The following is a 19,383-nucleotide window of genomic DNA, read 5'->3' as shown; positions in this document are numbered from 1 at the left end:
TGTCCTTCCATTCCATCTGTAAAAAAAGGAAGAAGTTCATGGAAGGATGCAATTCCAAAATGCACTTCAAAAATCCGTTAGAAAAAGTTATTTTGATATTGAAAAACTCTCTAATTGATTATCTAGACATCGTCGAGTTGTATGATTATGAAAAAATAAAAGATTTTGAGAGAAGCACCTTACAACACATTATCTAGATCGACAATTTTTAAGATTTTCATATATTTATATATCTACTTGATTTTAATTATTTTTAGAGTTTAAAATTTTATAATTAGTAGATTTTAAAATAATATTAAAACTATTTTTACATCAGCGGTAAAATTTGGAGGTGCGCCTTGTTAAGGTTGTAACGTTATGGTAATATAAAAAGGCTCAAGTCCAAAGGAAGGTACAATCTCCGATCATTTGTCAAAACTGGAATCTCTCTTCATGAGTCGTGAAGCCGCCCTTAAAGCTATTTGATCTCTCCGTTACGAGCGTGCTATTTCATTTTACCTTGTACCAGCAGCATGTGATATATTAAAAGCCCCAAAGCCACGTAGATGAGATTTTTTCACCACTACCTTTTCCGATCTCAAGCTTTTAGATTCATCATAGAATCCACGAGACTTTCATCCCAATCGGTGAGTGATCTATCATTATCAATTTGAGCAGAGCGGAGCGGAGCGGAGGGGAGAGGAGCTGAGAATTTTATGATCATTATTCCCATTTCCTATCCCCTGCAGAGCAGAGGATGAGATGGCGGTATGGATTTGTGACTGGTGTACCTTTAGGAACAACGACAACGACTCCCGCTCTTGTACCCTCTGCGGCGCACCCTATGCTAATTCTTCAGTGACGACAATGATGATGATGCAGAATCCAGGGGTGGCTCCGAATCCAATTGTGGTGCCTTTCTCTTCTTCTTCAACTTCTGCCCCTGCGAGGGCTGACGATGGGGTGAGACAGCAGAGAGACAGTTCTCGTTTTTATCTCCCAGGCTTGATTGCTGGTGCACTTTCTGGAGCTCTTACTGGAATTTTTGCTATAGGTAACTGTATCTAGACCACCAATTCTTTCATTCGAGAGGGGCATTTTGTTTGGCTGGGGAAATTGAAGGTTCTGTTTTTTTTTTTTTCTTCCATTTTGTAGCCGTGTCGCACTTTTATTTTCTGTCTTCCACTAAAGTTGTGGATGCTAGCAGTAGCCTGTTTCAATTGTATAGCTTCAATTACTCTCTGGGAAGGGTTGATACGTATGAAAAAAATGACAATGAAATACTTGTAACTCCATCTTTATTTATTTGGTGATACATGCAGATACGATCGAGGTGAAAAAGATGTAGGTTTAAGGCAAATGAATTACAGAAAATGTTAAAAAGAGATTGAATGGGTCCCTGGATTTTCAATAAAGAAGAATAAAGTAATGCATGGCTTTGGGTGGAAGATGTAAAGTATCTTTTATATTAATACTGAGCGAGTTGGAAAACTATCCATAACAGATTCTTAAACAAACTTCAACATTACTCGAAAAAGTGAATGCCAGGGGTCCAAATTGATGAAAAAGCTTCATCCTTGGTTTCACTAAGGAGAGAAGCGAATATTGTTCACGAGGTTGTCGTGCCTGACAGATGGGAGGAAATCCGTAAGAACTAATATCTTGTAGCTGTTTTAGTAATTATAAAAACCGTATGTAGAATTCAGCTCCATGTCTTGATTGGGGATTTACATGTATGACACTTCCGATACGTGTCTGACACTGACGGTCATATCCGAGCGTTGGTGTATTGTTAACATATCATTACAGCCTTTGAATTCTCCATTCTCAGGTCATTTTGTATGACACTTGATGCTGTTGATGTTGATCCTTCCCATTATTGTTTCTTCTACAACATCCTAGGTTTCCCAACGGTCTTGGCCTTTGGATGCATAAGGACTTTGGAGAAGATTGAGCTTAACCTCAAGTATCAGTGTATCCACTTGCCAAACTCTGTATCTCGTGTAGGGAGGTCGTTCATATGAAGATCATGTGAGATCAATCTGTATCTTTTTCTCTGGCCTTTTCAGTGTCTTATTGGTATTGTGGAAAATTGTTGCTTCTCTCATACCTTGGTTATTATGTCAAGGGATTTTGGAGAGAGGAGAGAGGAATAACAATATCTATGTTTTGTAAATATCGCCAAAACAATGCTCAGAAATAGAGTGAAGATTTTCATTGCCTCACAGCCACTCAAAAGATAGAATCTTTCAGGGCATTTCTTTAACTCTTTTGCTTTTCTTTAAGGATAAATCTCACTCATCCATAAAAATAAAGATTATAAACTAAAAAATATTTTTTGGTTAATGCTTTCATCCAGTAATTTATTGCTTCCTCGGACTTGTTAAACTGGGTCCATAACTAAAAAGGTATATTATTTGAGTTTTCAGGAACAACTCATATTTGGAGTGCATCCCCTAGAACAATCATCAGCAATTTCATAATGTCGAAGTAGCTTCTCATGTTGGATGGTCATATGCATAGACCACTGAAAATTTTATGTATATTGACTCTCTGAATTTGATGCTAAATCATTTCACTCTCATCAATGCCTCATGCCTTTGACGGATCTTTTTTTTCTTGTTGAGCAAGATTACCTGTCAGTTTAAGTCATTCTTTAGCTTTCGGCTTACCAGAAAAAAAGAAAAAGATCAGTTCTGAATTTTGTTGTATCTAGCGCAAAAGTCTCTACATTATATCATCAAGCATGCTATTTGACTCATTCCCTTTGCAAGTAAATTTCTATAATTATTGTCTGCTCCCACCTGTCTCGTACATAAAGATCCCATGGTAATGAACGAGGCATCTATTTGAAAATTCAAAAGAAAGCCTATCTGTTTCTCAAGCTCTCTCATACTCAGATTGGTCCAAGATGTAACCCAGGGGAGGGATCATTAGTTCATTACCCATGGATTTTAACTCACCTGTCATTGTGGCCACACTCATGGTACTTGTAATTTCTATGTTTCATTTCATATGTCCTCTAATTGGAATGATGACTGTAATATAATTTTTCTTTTGGCTTAGACGAAATGGCTATATAACACGGACTATTAAATAATCTTCAGATACCATGTTTGGTTACTATTAATGATTTTCATTGTTTGCAGCTGGAGCATTCACAGGAGCAGTCACTGGTGCATTGGCCGGCCGTGCTTCTGATAGTGGTGTTCTCCGGGGAGCTGGATTAGGGGCTGTTGCTGGTGCTGTTCTCTCTGTTGAAGTTTTGGAGGCTTCCCGTGCTTATTGGTACTCTGAGAGATCTGGTTCTCGGAATTCATCATCAATGGTTAGTGTGATGGACTCATTAAAATTTGTCACTTTAGCTGCTTTTTGGTTCATCATAAATTTATTTAATATTGGCAGTGTGGACATATATTGGTATATTCTCCAAGCTCAAGAATAGCATTAAACGTATTTGGTTCAATTTTTGGTCATATATGGGGCTTTTCTGGGCATATCTCCAGGCCTGAAGTTTATTTTTTACATGGGTATTCAAATCACATGATCTTACCTCTGTTTACCTGGTTTTCCAAGTAATGAAATTTGAAGGGGTTACAACAATTGAGTGCTCTGCGCTGTGCTCATGCTTCACTCATAGCCATTGAATCCATGATGGATGTATCTCTTATTGAGATCAGTATTTCAACCCATTGTTTCTTTGTCTGAAACTTTTCACTGTGTTATATCTCTCCTATTTCCGATTCATGAATTGGCCACTTTTTAAAATTTCATTTCTGCAATCGGATGTATTATTTCTCCATATTTTAAGTAATTATTTATGAATATTTGTTTATATTCTGTTGTGACTTTTCTTTGGGGTTTTGCTTCTTCGTTTTGCTACCACCCAGGCTTGTTTCTATGGCCTTGAGCCCTTGGCATGTTACCTTTCCTATGTGAAGAGAGCATCTAGTTAGTACATGCTTTAGCACATCTCTTATGTGAAGTCACTATTGCGGTATCTAGAAAGCTTAAAGAACCAATCAGACTCATAGTTTACCTGAAACTTACTGGAGGCATGGTGCACAACACCATTTGTATCAAGATACAGAATTTTATTGCTGACTCTCACACCATTTACAAAGACTTGTGTGACAAACTCTGACCTGCTTGATTTATAAAGGACTTGTCCCTTCCCATTTTTGGGTTTCATCTTGCTTATAATGGTGTTAAAAAGACCTGAGTAGACCACATTTGCCAGTATGACCTACCACATTTGCCAGTATGACCTTTTGAACAAGGGACCAGACCTACTGGTACAGTCCACCCTTACAACCTTAATTCTGACAAAGCTGGTGTTCAAGGTTGAACTTTTAAGATTCTGACCTAGTATGTTGGTCATTTTGTTTTTTTGCTATGTTTTTTTAAGCTCCCAAACATATTAATGGTGTTTAAAGGCCCTAAACACCCAAGATTTAGAGAGGATTTTCCTTTTTCTTGTATTCCTTTATTTCATGCAATATCCTTCAAGTTGTTATCAGCAAAACTTGAATAAGTGATAACATAGAAGTCAAAATGAAAACCCTTGGTAATGTACGGGGTGTGGTGGTTGCCCTAGGGCAAAACACCTTGTGACAATGATTCAAATGTTGGAACTGAGTTTCACCTTAATATCTGTCTGGATAACCTATCTATTGTATATTAGAAATCCACTTGGTGTAACAGAGAAATTTGAATCCCTATAAGTGCTAGAGGGATGACATTAGCATGATGTGTTTTCAGCACAGACTTGAGAGGAGCAATGTTAGTTGATTCCCTTAGCTTTTGCTGTAAGAGGCCGTTGTCTGCAGCTCCTCCATCCAAATTGAAGCAAACCACTTTCCAAACTCCAAACCAAACCAGGGTCTGCTTCGGCAAATTCTTTGGCCTCTTCAAACAAAACCTGATATGTATGTATTATGTATATAAAAAGATTCTATAAGCCCACAGGCTTAGATTGTAGCATAAGCCACTTTGTGCTAGAGGGGTTTGTTGGACCCTAAATTTTGCACACATGTAGATCTCATCCAAGCGATCAAAGAAAAAAGAAAGATGGCACAACAAAAAGGGGGAAAATGGTACAAATATTCGTATGTGCATATCTTTCTAGAAAATACCTCAAGACTTCACCATTTTGCCTGAAGCACCAACCCACTGCTCTTAAAGCAGGCTTCAAGCAATTTGATAACTTTCCAATCCTTGACCTCCCTTAAGCAACTAGATGGCTAATGGTTGACTGTAGCCTAAGGAACGCTATAATTTTTTGGACTTATTTGTGAGTTATTCCTGAGTGATTCAAGGCCTTGAAGTGTGCTTTACTACGAGATCAACAATTTGACACCAAAGGCACACTTCAAGGGATTCATCTTGAGTTGGTGCAGACGAAGTCTTTCAAAGACTTTTTCAAGATTTTGGATATGATTGCTTCTCTCATTGGACTTTACTACGAGATCATCTACGTAGCATTCCACTTCTTTATGCAACATATCTTTCAAGATAGTGGTCATAGCCCTTTGGTAGCTGGCTCCGGCATTCTTGAGACTGAAGGGCATCACCGTATAGCAGAAAACCCCTTTGGGAGTTAGAAAGGTAGTAGACTCTTCATCTTCAGGTGCCATCCTTATCTGGTTATAACTTGAATTACCGTCCATGAAGGAGAAGGGCTGGCAATTGGCTGTTGAATCAATCAGTATTTCAGTGAAGTGATGGGGAAAGTCATCTTTAGGACAAGCTACATTCAAATCACGGAAGTCAATACAGACTCGGATCTGACCATTATTCTTCTCGACTAGTACAACATTGGCCAACCACCTTGGGTATTTGACTTCTTCGATGAAATTTGTTGTCTTAAGCTTGTTCACTTCAGCCTCAATCTGTGTCTCAAGATCAGCTCGGAACCTTTTTGATTTTTGCTTAACATGCTTAAAGGATGGATCAATCCCTAACATATGAACTGTGACATTGGGGTCTCGACCGGGCATCTCTTTAGGAGGCATAATAGCTGAGATGAAGGTTGGCCTTGGGTCAGTTTCATCACCCAAGTTTACCTCTTCTAAATCATCAGTTGTGGCTTGACCACCATCTTCGAAGACTTCCAGTACCTCTTCTATTTCCTCCTCGTCAAGGGGTAAGGGGTTAGAAGTTCCTTCATCAGCTTTAAGAACTTCAACTTTTTGCTTGATGACTAGCAATTCTTCTTTTATTTCCTTCATTCCTGAACCCTTAGGTTCTTGAGAAGTTTGGGCAACTTCTACTTCTTCTTGAGACTCCAGGGGAATAGACTCCTCAAGGAAGGATTGTTCAAGGGGAGATAATGGCGGTTCTTGAGATACCGTCACATGTAAGATTTGCTCAGTCAAGAGTGATCTGGGAGGTAGCCCAGTGTGCCCCGAATATCCAAGGCCCTTCTTTTGGGTATGCTGAGATGTTGTGGTCTCGATAACTGCAAAGGGTGTTAGCATCCCTTTACTGTCTTTTAACCCCTGATTTCTTATCGGTTCATAGTCCATTTTCTTCATAATCTGATGAGCTTTGGGACTATAAAGATCCCATTGCGGTAACACTGAGGCATCTGTAGAAGAGAAACCCTGAGAGTTCTTTGGAGCACCAGCATTCCTGGTTTCTAGAATGAAACCAGGTAGAGGGACTGAAAAAGAACTTGGAGGTGACACTTCCTTCACCCTAACTTTTCCCTTCCTTATGGTTTCGACCTGATTGAGTAAATCTTGAACCTGCTCTTTCAACTCAGCAATAATAGCTTTTCTTTAAACTTCATATCGTTGTTCGGGAGTACCAATGAAGTCATTGGAGAGGGAAAGAGGACTATATGTCATGTTTTCATTAGCAACCTGGGTCTCCATGACAGGGGTTGGGAAGTGCAAGACCTTTTGAGGGTCATGCATGTAGCTGGCTTGGTGAGTGAGGTAAGCACTATCCTCCTCCCTTTCAGGGATTAGGACATGCAAGACCTCGGGGATTTGCAAGACTTTAGGGCGGCTTTGCAAGACTTTAGGGCGGCTTTGCTGATATGGAGCTGAAGAGGTGAGGTAAGCATTATCCTCCTCCCATTGGAGGGCTGGGATATGGAAGACCTTGGGGATTTGCAAGACCTTGAAATGGTCATGCTGGAAAGGGGTTGGTGGTATGAGGTGAGCATCATCCTCCTCAATATGCAAAACCACTGGTATCTGCAACACCTTGGGTTGATTTGGTGTATAGTTGACTTGGGGAGTAAGGTAAGCATCATTCACCTCTCTTAGAGAGACTGGAATGTGCAAGACCTTTTGGTCAACTATCTGGTCAGTCTCAGCTCGACGAGCAACGTTAGCTTCTATAAAGGGAATGGGGATGCGTAACACTTTCACGTCACCATGAGCATAAGTTACTGTCGGTGTTAGAGTGGTCAAGCCAGTGATTTCTTCTTTCATGACTTGCTCAGTTTGAGCCACCATTGTAATGGGTTCTTGTGAAGGTGAGGTAGGATGAGGCTTCCCCTTTATGACTTTGAGTCATCACTTCCACTGGAGAACTTGGTAAATTTCCATCAATGGGGGTCAAGGGAATCACTTTTACACCCCTCTTCTCTTCTTGAAACATGTGATTAAGTGATCCCACCATATCCTCAACATCTTCATGAGAGGTTTCAACAGTCTCTCTCATGTTAGGGTTCGTAGTGGCTTTCATAGGCAACATTAGCTCTTGAGATCGCATAGGATCTGTGAAATAGTACTTCGCATCAGCATAGTGCGACTCAGCAATGGGAAACAATCTTTTATCAGCATAAATCGTGTGTTGCCTTCCATCTCGACTATATTTGAAGCATTGATGGAGTGTAGATGGAACAACCCCATGATCATGTAGCCAGGGACGACCCAGAAGAATGTTGTAAGAAGTATCACATAAAACAGTGTGGAAGCATTCAAATCTCCAATTTTGAGCTTGAGACGGACAAACCAGTCGGTTTCTCTCTCGACTGGTTGAATCCCCGAACTGTCAAGCTCGTTGGCTCGAGCTGCTCAACGCCTATCCCGATCCGAGTGAGTATTTTCTTAGGCATAAGATTCAATGCTGATCCTTCATCCAGCATGATCTGATTGATTGGGCATGCATGCAGTTCACCAATCACAAAGAGAGGCTGGTTATGAAATCTCTCGCTCAACTAAAGGTCATCATCAAAGAAAGTGATAGTCATGCAACTGTTAATGATTGCAGGGTCTACCTCAATTCGCTCAATCTCAGTCTCATATACTTTAGGCAGGGAAAGAGTTTGCACCAGAGCCATTCGAAAGTCAATTGATAACATAAGAGCTTCATAGACTCTTAAGAGAGCTAGTAGTCTCCTCAAGTGCCCAATCACATCATATTTAACTTTGTCGGCTTCAGGAAAGACGACTCCTTGGTTCACCACTAGTTTTGGAGGGACAGGTGGTAATGGAGTGGTTTTTGAAGGGGAAGGGTTTGCTATAGCCGCCAAAGCAGGGTCGGTTGTAGTTGTCGGAAGAGGAAGAGAGGTTGGCTTGGCTGTGCAGCCAGAGTAGGTGTCGGTATGACAGGGCAAGATGAAGGATGTGATGGTTCAGGAATTTTGAGGAAGGAGGGTGAAGGATTTGGGTAAGGGATTGGTGGTGGTCCCGGGTATTTTAGAAGAGGGGGTGGTTCTTGTGTGGGAATAGGTGAATTTGGATATGGAACTAGTGGTGGTCTGGGGCATTTTAGGAGTTTAGGTAGAGTTGATCTTTGAATTGGATTAAGTCTCTTTCCTTATCGCAGTCGCATTTGGTCAACTGCAGCTATTGTGCTTCCCTCATGAAAAACCAACATGTGGCATGCTTCATAATTTGAAGAACTTTCTCCTTTCGAGTTCTTCCAAAATTTCCCCAAGTCGGTCTCTATAGACCATTGAGACTTCTTCTTAGGCTTCGAGTTTAGAAGCTGATTGAATACTTCTTCTGGAGTAGGACAACGCTTGTCCTTTTTGGCAGCAAAAGCCATAGCATCTCCAACGCTCAAGAATCCGGCCTTTTGAGCGACCATCTTCCTTAGCTACTTGCGATGTTGTTTGCTGGTATTGTACAGTTTGAGCTCTTCATCAAGAGCCTCAAAGTTTGGACACTTCAAAGTGAGTTTAGAGAGAGGTATTGACAGAGAAGAAGGGTTGAAGAATCAGGGATAGAAGAGGGGACAGAGCTTTTAGGGTCATCACTTAAATTGAACCGAACCAGGTCGCTTTTGGGGTCATCACTTGAATTGGACTCAAAGAGGCTTTTAACGTCTTCACTCTCATTGGACGTAATCGAGGATCTTTTAACGTTGTAACCTTTGGTGTACAAGTGTGGGGGATCTTTAAGGTCTTTACCTTGCATGGACCGTTGAGGGTTGCTTTTAGAGTCTTCACCTTTGTTAGACTGTTCTGGGGTGCTTTTAATGTCTTCGCCCTTACTGGACGGGTTTTGAAGAGTTTTCATAGTTATGTATTGACCACCCTCAGCAAAAAGGACTTGCCTTGGAATAAAGTCATACAAGGTGGGAAGAGGGGGAATAGGGGGAAGGAATGCCGCTTCAACTGGTAGTTGAGGCAATTTTGCTTTTCGACGTTGAGCTTTCGAAGACCTCTTACTTTTCTTTTTTTTTTTAACAGGTACGATGTTGCGAGTTTGTGGCATAGGTAGCACATGAGCTTGCCGAATTCCCTCTCTCTTGAGGCTTTTCATTTTACCACGGCCATGGTGCTCCTGCCATGACCTGGGTACTTCGATAGGGGCTTGGGGAATAGGAACTTTCGGGGTTTCACGACCAAGAGCATGAACCTCTTCAACCATCTTATGGAACAAAGCTTCAAATTCTTGAACGACCTTTGGACGTGGAGGTGGTGTATTATCTATGAACCCTTCACCATTTCTTATGAACTCATTTAAGATGGACACTGAAATAGGTCATGTCCCTTTATCTGATGATACGAGCACCATAAATCCTTACATTCGTTCTTCAAGTGCTTCACCTTCTTAGGCAAGCAAGGCTGGATCATCTCTTGTTGTATGAGCATATCAAAAATGATAGGAAACATGTCGGGGGATACTTCATCCATGGGGGCACCCCGAGGCTGTTCCTCTTGAATTGTAATCATGTGCGATGCCTCAACTATTTCACCTGTCTTCTTAGACTCATCTGATTGAGCTTCCTTTTCTTCCATTTCACTATGAGAAGTAGAAGGTGCCTTGGTGGCATTTTCAGGGGTCACTGGATTAGGTGGTGCACGATTTCGGACTGTACATTTACAATGTCTGTCCTTCAGCTATGGACTCTTGTACAAATGTCCTGAAACTCGAACACTGAGATATCTCATGGCCCCACACTTGGTGGAATGGGCACCAAAGATTGTCTTGATGAGAGCGGGGTAATCAACCCTTGCAACGCCATCATTGCGAAGAGGTATAGAAGAAGGTCAGATGGTACTTCTTCTGGTCGTAAAGTCTGCACTCGTCCTTCTCTTACTATGACCACATGTGCAGCTTCAGCAGTTTCGAAGGCTTTTCTAAGATTGTCTAAATGAATCTGCCCTTTCTGAATCAGGGCTTCAATATGGTTCTTGAGATGGAAGCAGTCTTGAACAGGATGACTCAACATCCAATAATAAGCGCAATATTTCTTGTTATTGGTGAGCCCCACATGGTTTGGTCTCTTTGGCTCAGGAAGAACTATCATACATTGTTCCAACGACATTTTCAAAAGGATTGGTAGCCAAGCTTTATTAAAGCTATATTGTTTGTTCAGCCTCTGCTCAAAGTAATTGGGCTGGTAAAGATTTGGTGGTGGAGATACCCTTTTATAAGCCTGAGGTTGTTGTTGCCGTTGTTGGGGTTCCCCTTGACCCCTGAGTTGTGCTATCTCCCGTGAAGTATACAATGTCTTAAGACGTGCATTGGCAATAGGAGGTTTGGGAAGAATGGGGGTGGCGATAACCGCTGCACTGAATGTATCTCTTTAATAACCAGTGTGAGGGTTGGACCTGTTATTAGTGAAGGTTTGACCTTGACCTCCCCCCGAGGTCTGAGACTAAGTCCCACCATGGTGTTTAAGTAAGCTTTCAAACTTTACTGCCTTAGAGATCATGTATGAGAAAGTGGTAGGATTAGAAGCTTCGCCTTGAAGGGAGATTTCCTTCTTCATGTTCTTGATACACATTTGCACAACATCAATCTCGAGCATGGGGTTGCTCTGGTATACCGCTAGGTCTCTTCACCTCTGGATGTGTTCATTCACTGGCTCGTTCACCCCTTGAGTCATGGTGAGGAGTTCTATGGCTCGAACTTCTCGCTCAACTTCATAAAAGCGTTCGTAGAACAACTGCTCCATCTCTTCTCAGAAGTGGACATAATTCAGGGACAAACGTGCATACCATTTAAAGGCAGGCCCGCCGGCTAGTGTTTCCACAAACCGTCGAAGAAGTAATCTGGGATCGGATGCTGACTCTTGGAATGCTGACATGAGGTGTGCCACATGCTGTTGGGGTGAGACGGCGTTGTCAAAGATAGGTAGTCTTCCTTTTTGGTATCCTGAGGGAAAAGAGACTTGATCAATGAAGGGCGGGTAAGACTTTTTGTAATGGGCATTTTCATGAGCCTTTGAGATTTGTAAGCCTTGAATACTTCGATTGATCATATTTTGAATGTCCTTCTATGTGACTGTTGGGGAAATAACCTGAGAGACTACATTGGGTTGAGCATCAGGATGGACCGGAGGAATTGGAGGTCGTGAGGTTTGAGCTATGGGAGGAGGTGGAGGTCTTTGTTGTTCTTCTTCAAACTGAGGTGCAAGAGGGGAATTTGCTCCCTGGTGAGAAGATGCCCTGATTGGTCAAGCACTTTCTAGGTCTTTGAGCCTATCCAAGATATGGTTCAAGGTTTCATTAAAGCGTGCCATTGGATCTTCGGGACCATCACCGTCTTGATTGACTACCATCACATCAGCTCGCTCTTCAAGACTAAGCGGTTCCATGGTTGAAGTAATTCTAGTTCGCTTTGTGCCTCTATCTGGACAAGGGTTCAGATTGCCCCAATTGGATTTGGGATTGCCATGATGATCGGGTGATTATCGGCTCTTGACGGCCTTGGGGCCGTAACTTAGGTAGATATGGCGTGAGATGGCCTTGGGGCCATGGCTCGAACTGACTAGGCACATGATGGCCTTGGGGCCATACTTCCATAGATTGTGGCTCAAGACGACCTTGGGGCCGTGGTTCAGATGAGCTGGGTTCATCTTCCCGCACTTCAACAACTGAGCATTGAACAATACCGCTCATCTCCAGTTCTACTGTAGTTCGCAACGGGTAGAACGGGTTTTTTTTTAATAAGTCTTTCGAGGTGGAAGACTCTGACTTCTTTCTTACGAGCAACACTTTTATACCTTTTTGCTGCTTGATTCTTAAACTCCAGTAGATGTGCTTCCAGAACTAGAATTGGGCGTGGCTTCCTGCTTGATTGGCCTGCCTTAAAGAGACTAAGGCAAAGTCAATTAGTTCAGGTAAGGCATGATGCCCCGGGAGTAGGGAGCTAGGGGTCACCTTTGGAAGCTTGGTTTTGTTCAAAGAAGGGAGGCGATGTTCCATTGCCCTGGGGGGCATGATTTTGCCCCGAGTCCAAACTCGAGGGCGAGCTCGTACATGGGATGTGAAAGCGGTTGACAACCGGGCTCGATGAACCCCCTCTCAGACAACCGCTCAATCCACGTGCGCGTGTGCGCCTCGCATGCTGTGTGCGGATAGGTATTTCCATTGGTGAGAAGATTTTAAAGCGGTAAAGAGGTCGACTCAAACACCTACCTCACCGCGGTTGAGTTTGTGGAATGCGTTCGGGCCTTAGCCCTCTTAGACCAATTACAAAAGCCCTCCGGCTGTACAACAACACGTTTTGAATCAGCCCTCTCTCTAAACTCGACATCTCACTTTGATTCTCAGTAAAGGACTACTGGCAGAATCCACTTATGGTAACCTCCCCTTAATATACTTTATGGGTTAATAGTTCTAGTCTTAAAGGCTAGAGTAACGGGAAAAATAGATAAGAAAGAGAAGAATAAGAGTGCGTTGATGAGAGCTTGGTTTAGAGGTAAAAAGAAGAAGAAGAAGAGATGGAAGAAGTGAAGGGATGACCCGAGAATCGGGCAGCCTTCCAGCGTAACATCTCCTAAGAGGTATTACCGGAGACAAGGGAAAGCACTAGGTTCAAAGCCTTGGTATTGGAAAGTGGAGTTACGAGACATGGCTCGTAACTAAGTCACTAACCCAAAGAGCCCCCTAAAAGTGATCCAGTGAGAGAAGAAAAGAGAGTGGAAGATATAGAAATCTATCACAGCTCGAACACTATGTAACCCGGTGGTTAGAGTAGTTCAAGGGTTAAAACTCTAAGAAAGTTGTTTTAGGATGACCCCAGCTCGAGTGATCGAGCGCAAGATAATATGTCTCTTATGACTTAACAACACTATGTGAACTGATGGTTAGAGCAACAGCCTGAGAGTTAGAACCCTAAGACACTATCTCAAAAAGACCCCGGCTCGAGTACTCAAGGGTGAGAGAAGAGATGAGTGAAGAGAGAATAATAAAAAAATGAAATGAAATAAGAATAGATGGATGAGAGGTGAGGGTATGAGTTAGAGAGAGAGGGGAGTATTAGAGTGAGAGGGAGAAGAGTTAAAGAGATGAAAAGAGGGTGGACCTGCCTATGGCGCGGCTTCATGCATCTTGGAGGGGTAGGTAGAAGTCAGCGAGGGTAGGATAGAGATGAGGGTAGAAGGGAGCCGCCTATAACGCGGTCCGTACATCTAAGGGGGTGAGAGAGGGTAAGAGAGGGTAGGATATAGAGGGAGAGGGACGGACCTGCCTTAGGTGCGGGTCCGGGACCTGGTAGGGCGAAAGAGGGTCAGACCCGCCTTAGGTGCAGGTCCATAACCGTGAGCGAGAGAGAGAGAGGGTAAGGGAGGATGAGAGAGTAGAGAGAGAGGGTCGGACCCACCTAGGGCGCGGGTCCGTGACCTTGGGCAAGAGAGGTAGAGAGAGTAAGAGAAAAGAGAGGGGGAGAAGCCAGGCCCGCCCTAGGTGCGGGTCCGTGATTTTTTTTAGACGAGAGAATGAACAAAGAGAGAGAGAGGGGGGAAGCCTGGACCCACCCTGGGTCCGAGTGAAGAGAGAGAGAAGAGTGAAAGAGGGCTCAAATTGGGTCCGAGTTGAAGAGAGAGAAGGAGAAGAGAGAGTTCTTGGTCCTTGTGGGTTGAGGCTAGGGTCTAGGCTCTAGTTGTATGCACTTAAGTAGGTTGGGATAAAGTAAGGTGCATGGAAGCTAGGGTATATGGGTTAGGCTAGTGTGTATGGAAGGTAGGGTGTAGGAAAGCTAAGGTAGGGTGTAGGGTGTATGCAGTAGGATTGGGATGTAGGAAAGCTAAGGTAGGGTGTAGGGTGTATGGAATAGGATTGGGAGTTAGGAATCCTAAGGTGTATGGTAGCTAGAGTGTATGGGGTAGGGAGTATGGAGTTTTAGGAAGTTAGAATTTTGAGGTTCTAGGGAGTGAGGGTACCTAGGGGTAGTTTCTCTATGTAGGAATTGTTTCTCTCTCCTCTCTCCTTGAGTTTTGGATTTGGGATCAAAGCAAAAGAAGAAGTCTAAGCTCTTAGAATTCTCAAGCTCTTTCAATTGATTTCCAAAACTCATTTACAAATGATTTCACTATGCTTATATAGAGTAACCCCAAAACAATGGTGGATACTCAAAAACCTTTAGAATTGTTGAAAATTATACATTTAAGGAATAAAAATATTAATCCCATTTTTTGAATTAATGACCAAAATACCTTTAGGCACTTTTCATGAAATGACAAAACCATCTCTCCATGAGGGGCCTTTTGCCATTGCTAGGCCCCAGGAGCATTTTCGGACGTTTTCGGTGGCAATTCGAGCGATAAAACGTCGTAGAATCGATGCTTGGATTATTACGCACATTTTGATACCCATTGATCGTCTTGGAACGGAGTTTTAAGGAAGAACCTAAAATCCGGCCAAGTTCATAAACTTTTGATTCTTCGACCACCGATTTGGCACGATCCGTGATGTTCCGAGACTTCATTTTGACAAAAAATTGAAGAGGATACTATCACGATCATTTTGTGATAAATTTCATCCATTTTGGTTTCCGTTTGAGCACATTCCAAATTTGGGAGGTCGTCAGAAAATGAGATTCCGGCGACCAGAAAAATGTGCCTTCTTCAACCTCAAAATTCGGTGTCATCCGGCCTCCGATCACATATAAAAACATGTCAAACTGAAGCTCTTCGAAGCACGGTCGCAACAAACCCATACTTGCGAGAATTTGACATCGAGATCTTGAGCTTTAGCCTCTCAAAGATTGAGATGTTTCTCTTTTTAAATCTGAATTTTCTAGTTTTGAGTCCATCTTCTCTCTAAGAATTCTCTCGTTTCGAGCCATGCCATGATGCGCGTCATATGTCAAAATGAGCATATTGACGAGATCTAGCTGGTGTCCGATTTTGAGCGTAATTGGACTCAAAACGAGCAAGTTATGAGCACTTGAAATTTATCCCGCAATGAGAAAACACAGTTTCCATTAATGGAAACTGGTTTGATTGCATCGCAATAGTGTAAAACCCACATTGTTTTTGGTAAGTTAGGCCCAGAATGGTCGAGGAGGGTCTGATTGAGTCGAAATTGGTATTCGGGGGGTTTTCGACATTCGGGATCCAATGGCAGTGGTTTGATACTCTTTTGAAACCCATAAAATAGGGCTGTAGTTATATGATCCATTTTCAGCATGATGGGAACTGGATTTGAAAACTGAGTTTCATCCTGATTGGCTTAAAACTTGTCGGAATGCGACGAAACTTTATGGGTGTCCTTAGGGCATCCAAAACTACCCTCATGCAATTTAAGGCCATTCTGACACTTTTTCGGAGGTCTCCTAATATCATGCTTATTGCTACAGTGTTCCGTGGCCTAGCGGCGTTTTTGGCCCCAGCGGGACCAGGTTACTACCGGCTCTCTCCTTATGCGTCATGGGGATACAAGTACGTCAAAAATGACGTATAACAATGAGGAACAAGAAATTAGAAATCCATGCTTTTCAATCCTCAAGTCTTGCATTGTTTCTAGATAAAATATTTTTAAACTCCTAGTGCAATTCTATTTCATTATCTCTTCAATCAGAATTTATCTTCTTTCAAGGGCCTATCTATCCCTTTTTCACACGTTTATCCAATTATTTAATTTTTTTTAAAATCTATAACTATGGCTAACACTACTACAATAGCAATATGAAAGATATTGCCTTCTTTTGCTGTTTGAATAATTTGATATTCTTCTATTCTCATTGTATATCTACTCACTCTCCCATTGCAAAATCATGTGATTATTTACGTGATCGGGTATCTCATATCAATGTATTATTCTATTGCATGTTTACGAAATTATTTTACATGAATGCTTATTGCATATCTACTTACTCTTGATTGCACATTTACGTGATTATTTATAAGATCGCTTATTTCATTTCTACGTGCGATGCACGTTAATCCCACTAGTTTTCAAATATAAATGAAAGGTCCAACTTCAGTGCGCTTACCTTTCCTCTATATGAAACTAACTCAGTGAAACAATATTAACATAAGGCATGTTTGGGTGAACGACTACATACATTTAGTTCTACTTTTTGAACACGCTAGGTTGGGAAGTGCTCCACAATGTGTTTGTCCTTGTCTATGTCGAACCCGGTTTGTTTAAAAATGCTGCAAATATGCCCCTCTATCCATTTTGTCTCATTATAAAAAATACTTTGAGTCATGTTTAATGGCAATTGATAAAACACCTGGCATTGACCACAAACACACCCTTAACGAATGCAATTGTATAAGCAGTGGTCTTCCTAATTTTTATGTGATTCTTATCCTGGTTTTGAGTTGTGATTTTGCTATACAGCTACTGATCAATGCTTTCACCATTTATCATAGAAAGCTTCTCTATGTCTACTTAAATTTTGAACTGCTTCTATTATTAAGTACATTCATGCAATTTTTTATTTGTGTATTCCAGGCGGATTTTATAGAAGAGCTCCTTAATGGAAGGTTTGTTCAAGAGCAGTTTGGTCCTGCAATGTTTACATCATATCACTGGCAGGTTTGTGGGCTATCTCTTCCTAATCATGGCTTTGTAATTTGTCTGTTAAAAGATAGTGGCAGACTTTTCAGTGTTGGACCTGGCATGGTTGGAAGTGGCGATGCCTGTCTAAAACTGTTGCATGAGACACTGCTAAAACACCTGGAGGAATCTGTCCTAAACGGATAAGTGTAAATTTAATTTTTGCTCCTATTTTATCACTCGAATATCAAACTTTCAGTTTTGATATTTTATTTCTTTTTCCACTTTCTTCGAACTGAAATGCTTCTTGAATCATTATCCAAGAAAAAGGAGATACATTTAAAACACATTAAGTGAACCTGTGAAAGGCATATAACCAAAAACATGCTATCCTTTTAATTGATAGGAGTACAAAAAAAAACAAACAAATGAGAGCACATTTTTCTCCTGATTTTCATGCTTTTCAATACCAAGGATTTCAAGTGTCTTACCATGTGCTTGTCAGTGATGAAGTTTTGATCATTTTGTCTTCTGGCCTGGCTTTTCTTAGTCTTATGAAACCGAACTTCCCAATTGAAACCATGTGCTAAATATTTTAAGAGCTTGTGAATATGAATGAGCAGTTTAACTTTGCGGATATAAGTCATGAAGATATCTATGATATATTTGGAGAAGTTGCATCGAAAGGTCTCTCTGGGGAGTCACTGAAAAAGCTCCCTTGGCATGTAATCACAGAGGAGAACAACAAGGATGACGCTGGAGAAAGTATCAGTTGCACAATCTGTTTGCAGGTGCATCTTTCAATCCGAGACTCACGAAGTTAATGTGAGAAAGGGAAAGATCGGTGTTTAAAAATTTGCTGGTTCATCTTGGGACTTGTTTGAGTTGTGGCTCGGATGGGAGTCCTGGCAAGTCCGAAGATAAAACCTTGGGATTCGCCCCTGGTTGGAGGTTTTTCAAACAAATTAATACATTATTGTTTAAAAATACCCAGTCAAACTCTGGACTCTCCTAATTTGGACTGATTGAGTCAGGCTCGGGACCTCGTGATTCCACCCAAGCCCATGTTTTTAAACACTGGAAAATATTAGTGGCGTATCCATGGTAAAATGATTTTTGTTTTGTTGGGTTGTTCTCATGTTGTGATAGTGGCTGTTGTCAGGAAGTTCAACAAGGAGAGAGAGTAAGGAGCTTGCCTTCATGCCACCACACATTTCATATGTCATGTGTAGACAAATGGCTTATCAGACATGGGTCGTGCCCGGTATGTAGACAGGATGTGTAGTGGTGCCCTTTTGTGCTGTACAGAAAGAAGAAGATGAGAGATATATAGAGAGGAAAAGAGAGAATAGGTACATGCGTTCGCTTCCACAGACGCACGGCGCATTTGCATGTCTCCATATCTATGTAAATTTTGCACCACTCGCACTCTTTCCCTTCACGCTCTGTTTTTTTTATTTGTTGTACCCTTTTTGGACGAGTCTCTTTCCCCTCACTCTTGTTAGTGGACATCCCTCGAGAAGGTTATCTGTTGTATATATCTGAATAAAGATGTTAACTTTTGATGTAGATCCCGTTCACTCAAAATGTAAGAGAGAGAGAGAGAGAGAATGCTCGGAATGATAAGCTTAGTGGGATGATGAAGGTTTGATATTATTAAGGTTGGTTGCTTCTCGATGCGGTTGTCCTCATGTTGAATATACTATTATTCCTTTCCATTCACTCCTCTTTCCTTCTCCACAAATGACCACTTCTTAAGAAGGAAGGAAGCAACTATGCGCACTATCCACTTGGGAGAACAAAAGAACAATCTGGGCCGTCCACTGGCTGCAGAATTGTGATTCTGCGATCTCCAAATCTTCTAAAATGATTTTATTTACTATTGTTACTATTATTATAATTATAAATATTAGTCATATAGAGATTGAATAGGCAAAGTGTCCAGTCCCATTGACACTATGGAGAGTCAACGTTTTCCTTTTTAATATGGATGTCTAATTATTAAAACATTAACAATTTAAAATGAAAGGGTACCTCCTTGTAGAGAATCTGAATTGCCCTTTAGTTAATCGAAAACAATAAACATCAATATCTACATCATATAATTTATTATTGTCATTAATGACCATCCAAAACGGATCGGATTGGATCCCAGCAGAAAGGAAGGAAAGAGTGGTTATGTATGGAATAACATCCATATATTTTATAAATATTGCATGAAACTCAATAAATTTAATATATATTAAAAGGGTGTGGTT

The 19,383-nt window shown here is 41.4% G+C and overlaps 1 protein-coding gene and 1 long non-coding RNA gene across 5 annotated transcripts; both read left to right on the top strand.

The window, feature by feature from the left end:
- Positions 1-18,694, top strand: LOC105420475 (RING/U-box superfamily protein). 4 transcript variants are annotated; one of them, XM_011624229.3, is made up of 6 exons: positions 1-626; positions 729-1,033; positions 3,129-3,307; positions 17,081-17,164; positions 17,749-17,916; positions 18,288-18,694. In XM_011624229.3, the coding sequence occupies exons 2-6, from the start codon at positions 742-744 to the stop codon at positions 18,408-18,410; spliced, it is 846 nt and encodes a 281-aa protein (XP_011622531.1). In that variant the 5' UTR covers positions 1-626; positions 729-741; the 3' UTR covers positions 18,411-18,694. The 4 variants fall into 4 exon arrangements, with proteins under 4 accessions (XP_011622531.1, XP_088722342.1, XP_088722341.1 ...); XM_088866216.1 differs by having other exon boundaries at positions 2-626; positions 17,861-17,916; XM_088866215.1 differs by lacking the exon at positions 1-626 and having other exon boundaries at positions 629-1,033; positions 17,861-17,916.
- On the top strand, positions 1,302-2,294 carry LOC148782660 (uncharacterized). The gene is made up of 2 exons (XR_016055109.1): positions 1,302-1,626; positions 1,811-2,294. It is a non-coding gene; the product is annotated as an uncharacterized LOC148782660 (long non-coding RNA).
- Positions 18,695-19,383: the final 689 nt, after the last annotated feature.

This window comes from Amborella trichopoda, chromosome 4 (genome assembly GCF_054954075.1).
Source record: "Amborella trichopoda isolate Santa Cruz 75 chromosome 4, AtrichopodaSantaCruz75HAP2 v2.0, whole genome shotgun sequence".
In the NCBI taxonomy this organism is placed as follows: Eukaryota; Viridiplantae; Streptophyta; class Magnoliopsida; order Amborellales; family Amborellaceae; genus Amborella; species Amborella trichopoda.
Note: the sequence above shows the minus strand (reverse complement) of the source record. Positions and strands in the feature narration are given on the sequence as shown.

Coding starts and splice junctions, on each gene's coding strand:
- LOC105420475 (XM_011624229.3), top strand. CDS start 742: ATGGCGGTATGGATTTGTGACTGGTGTACCTTTAGGAACAACGACAAC. Junction 1,034..3,128: donor TACTGGAATTTTTGCTATAG/GTAACTGTATCT, acceptor CATTGTTTGCAG/CTGGAGCATTCACAGGAGCA. Junction 3,308..17,080: donor CTCGGAATTCATCATCAATG/GTTAGTGTGATG, acceptor TGTGTATTCCAG/GCGGATTTTATAGAAGAGCT.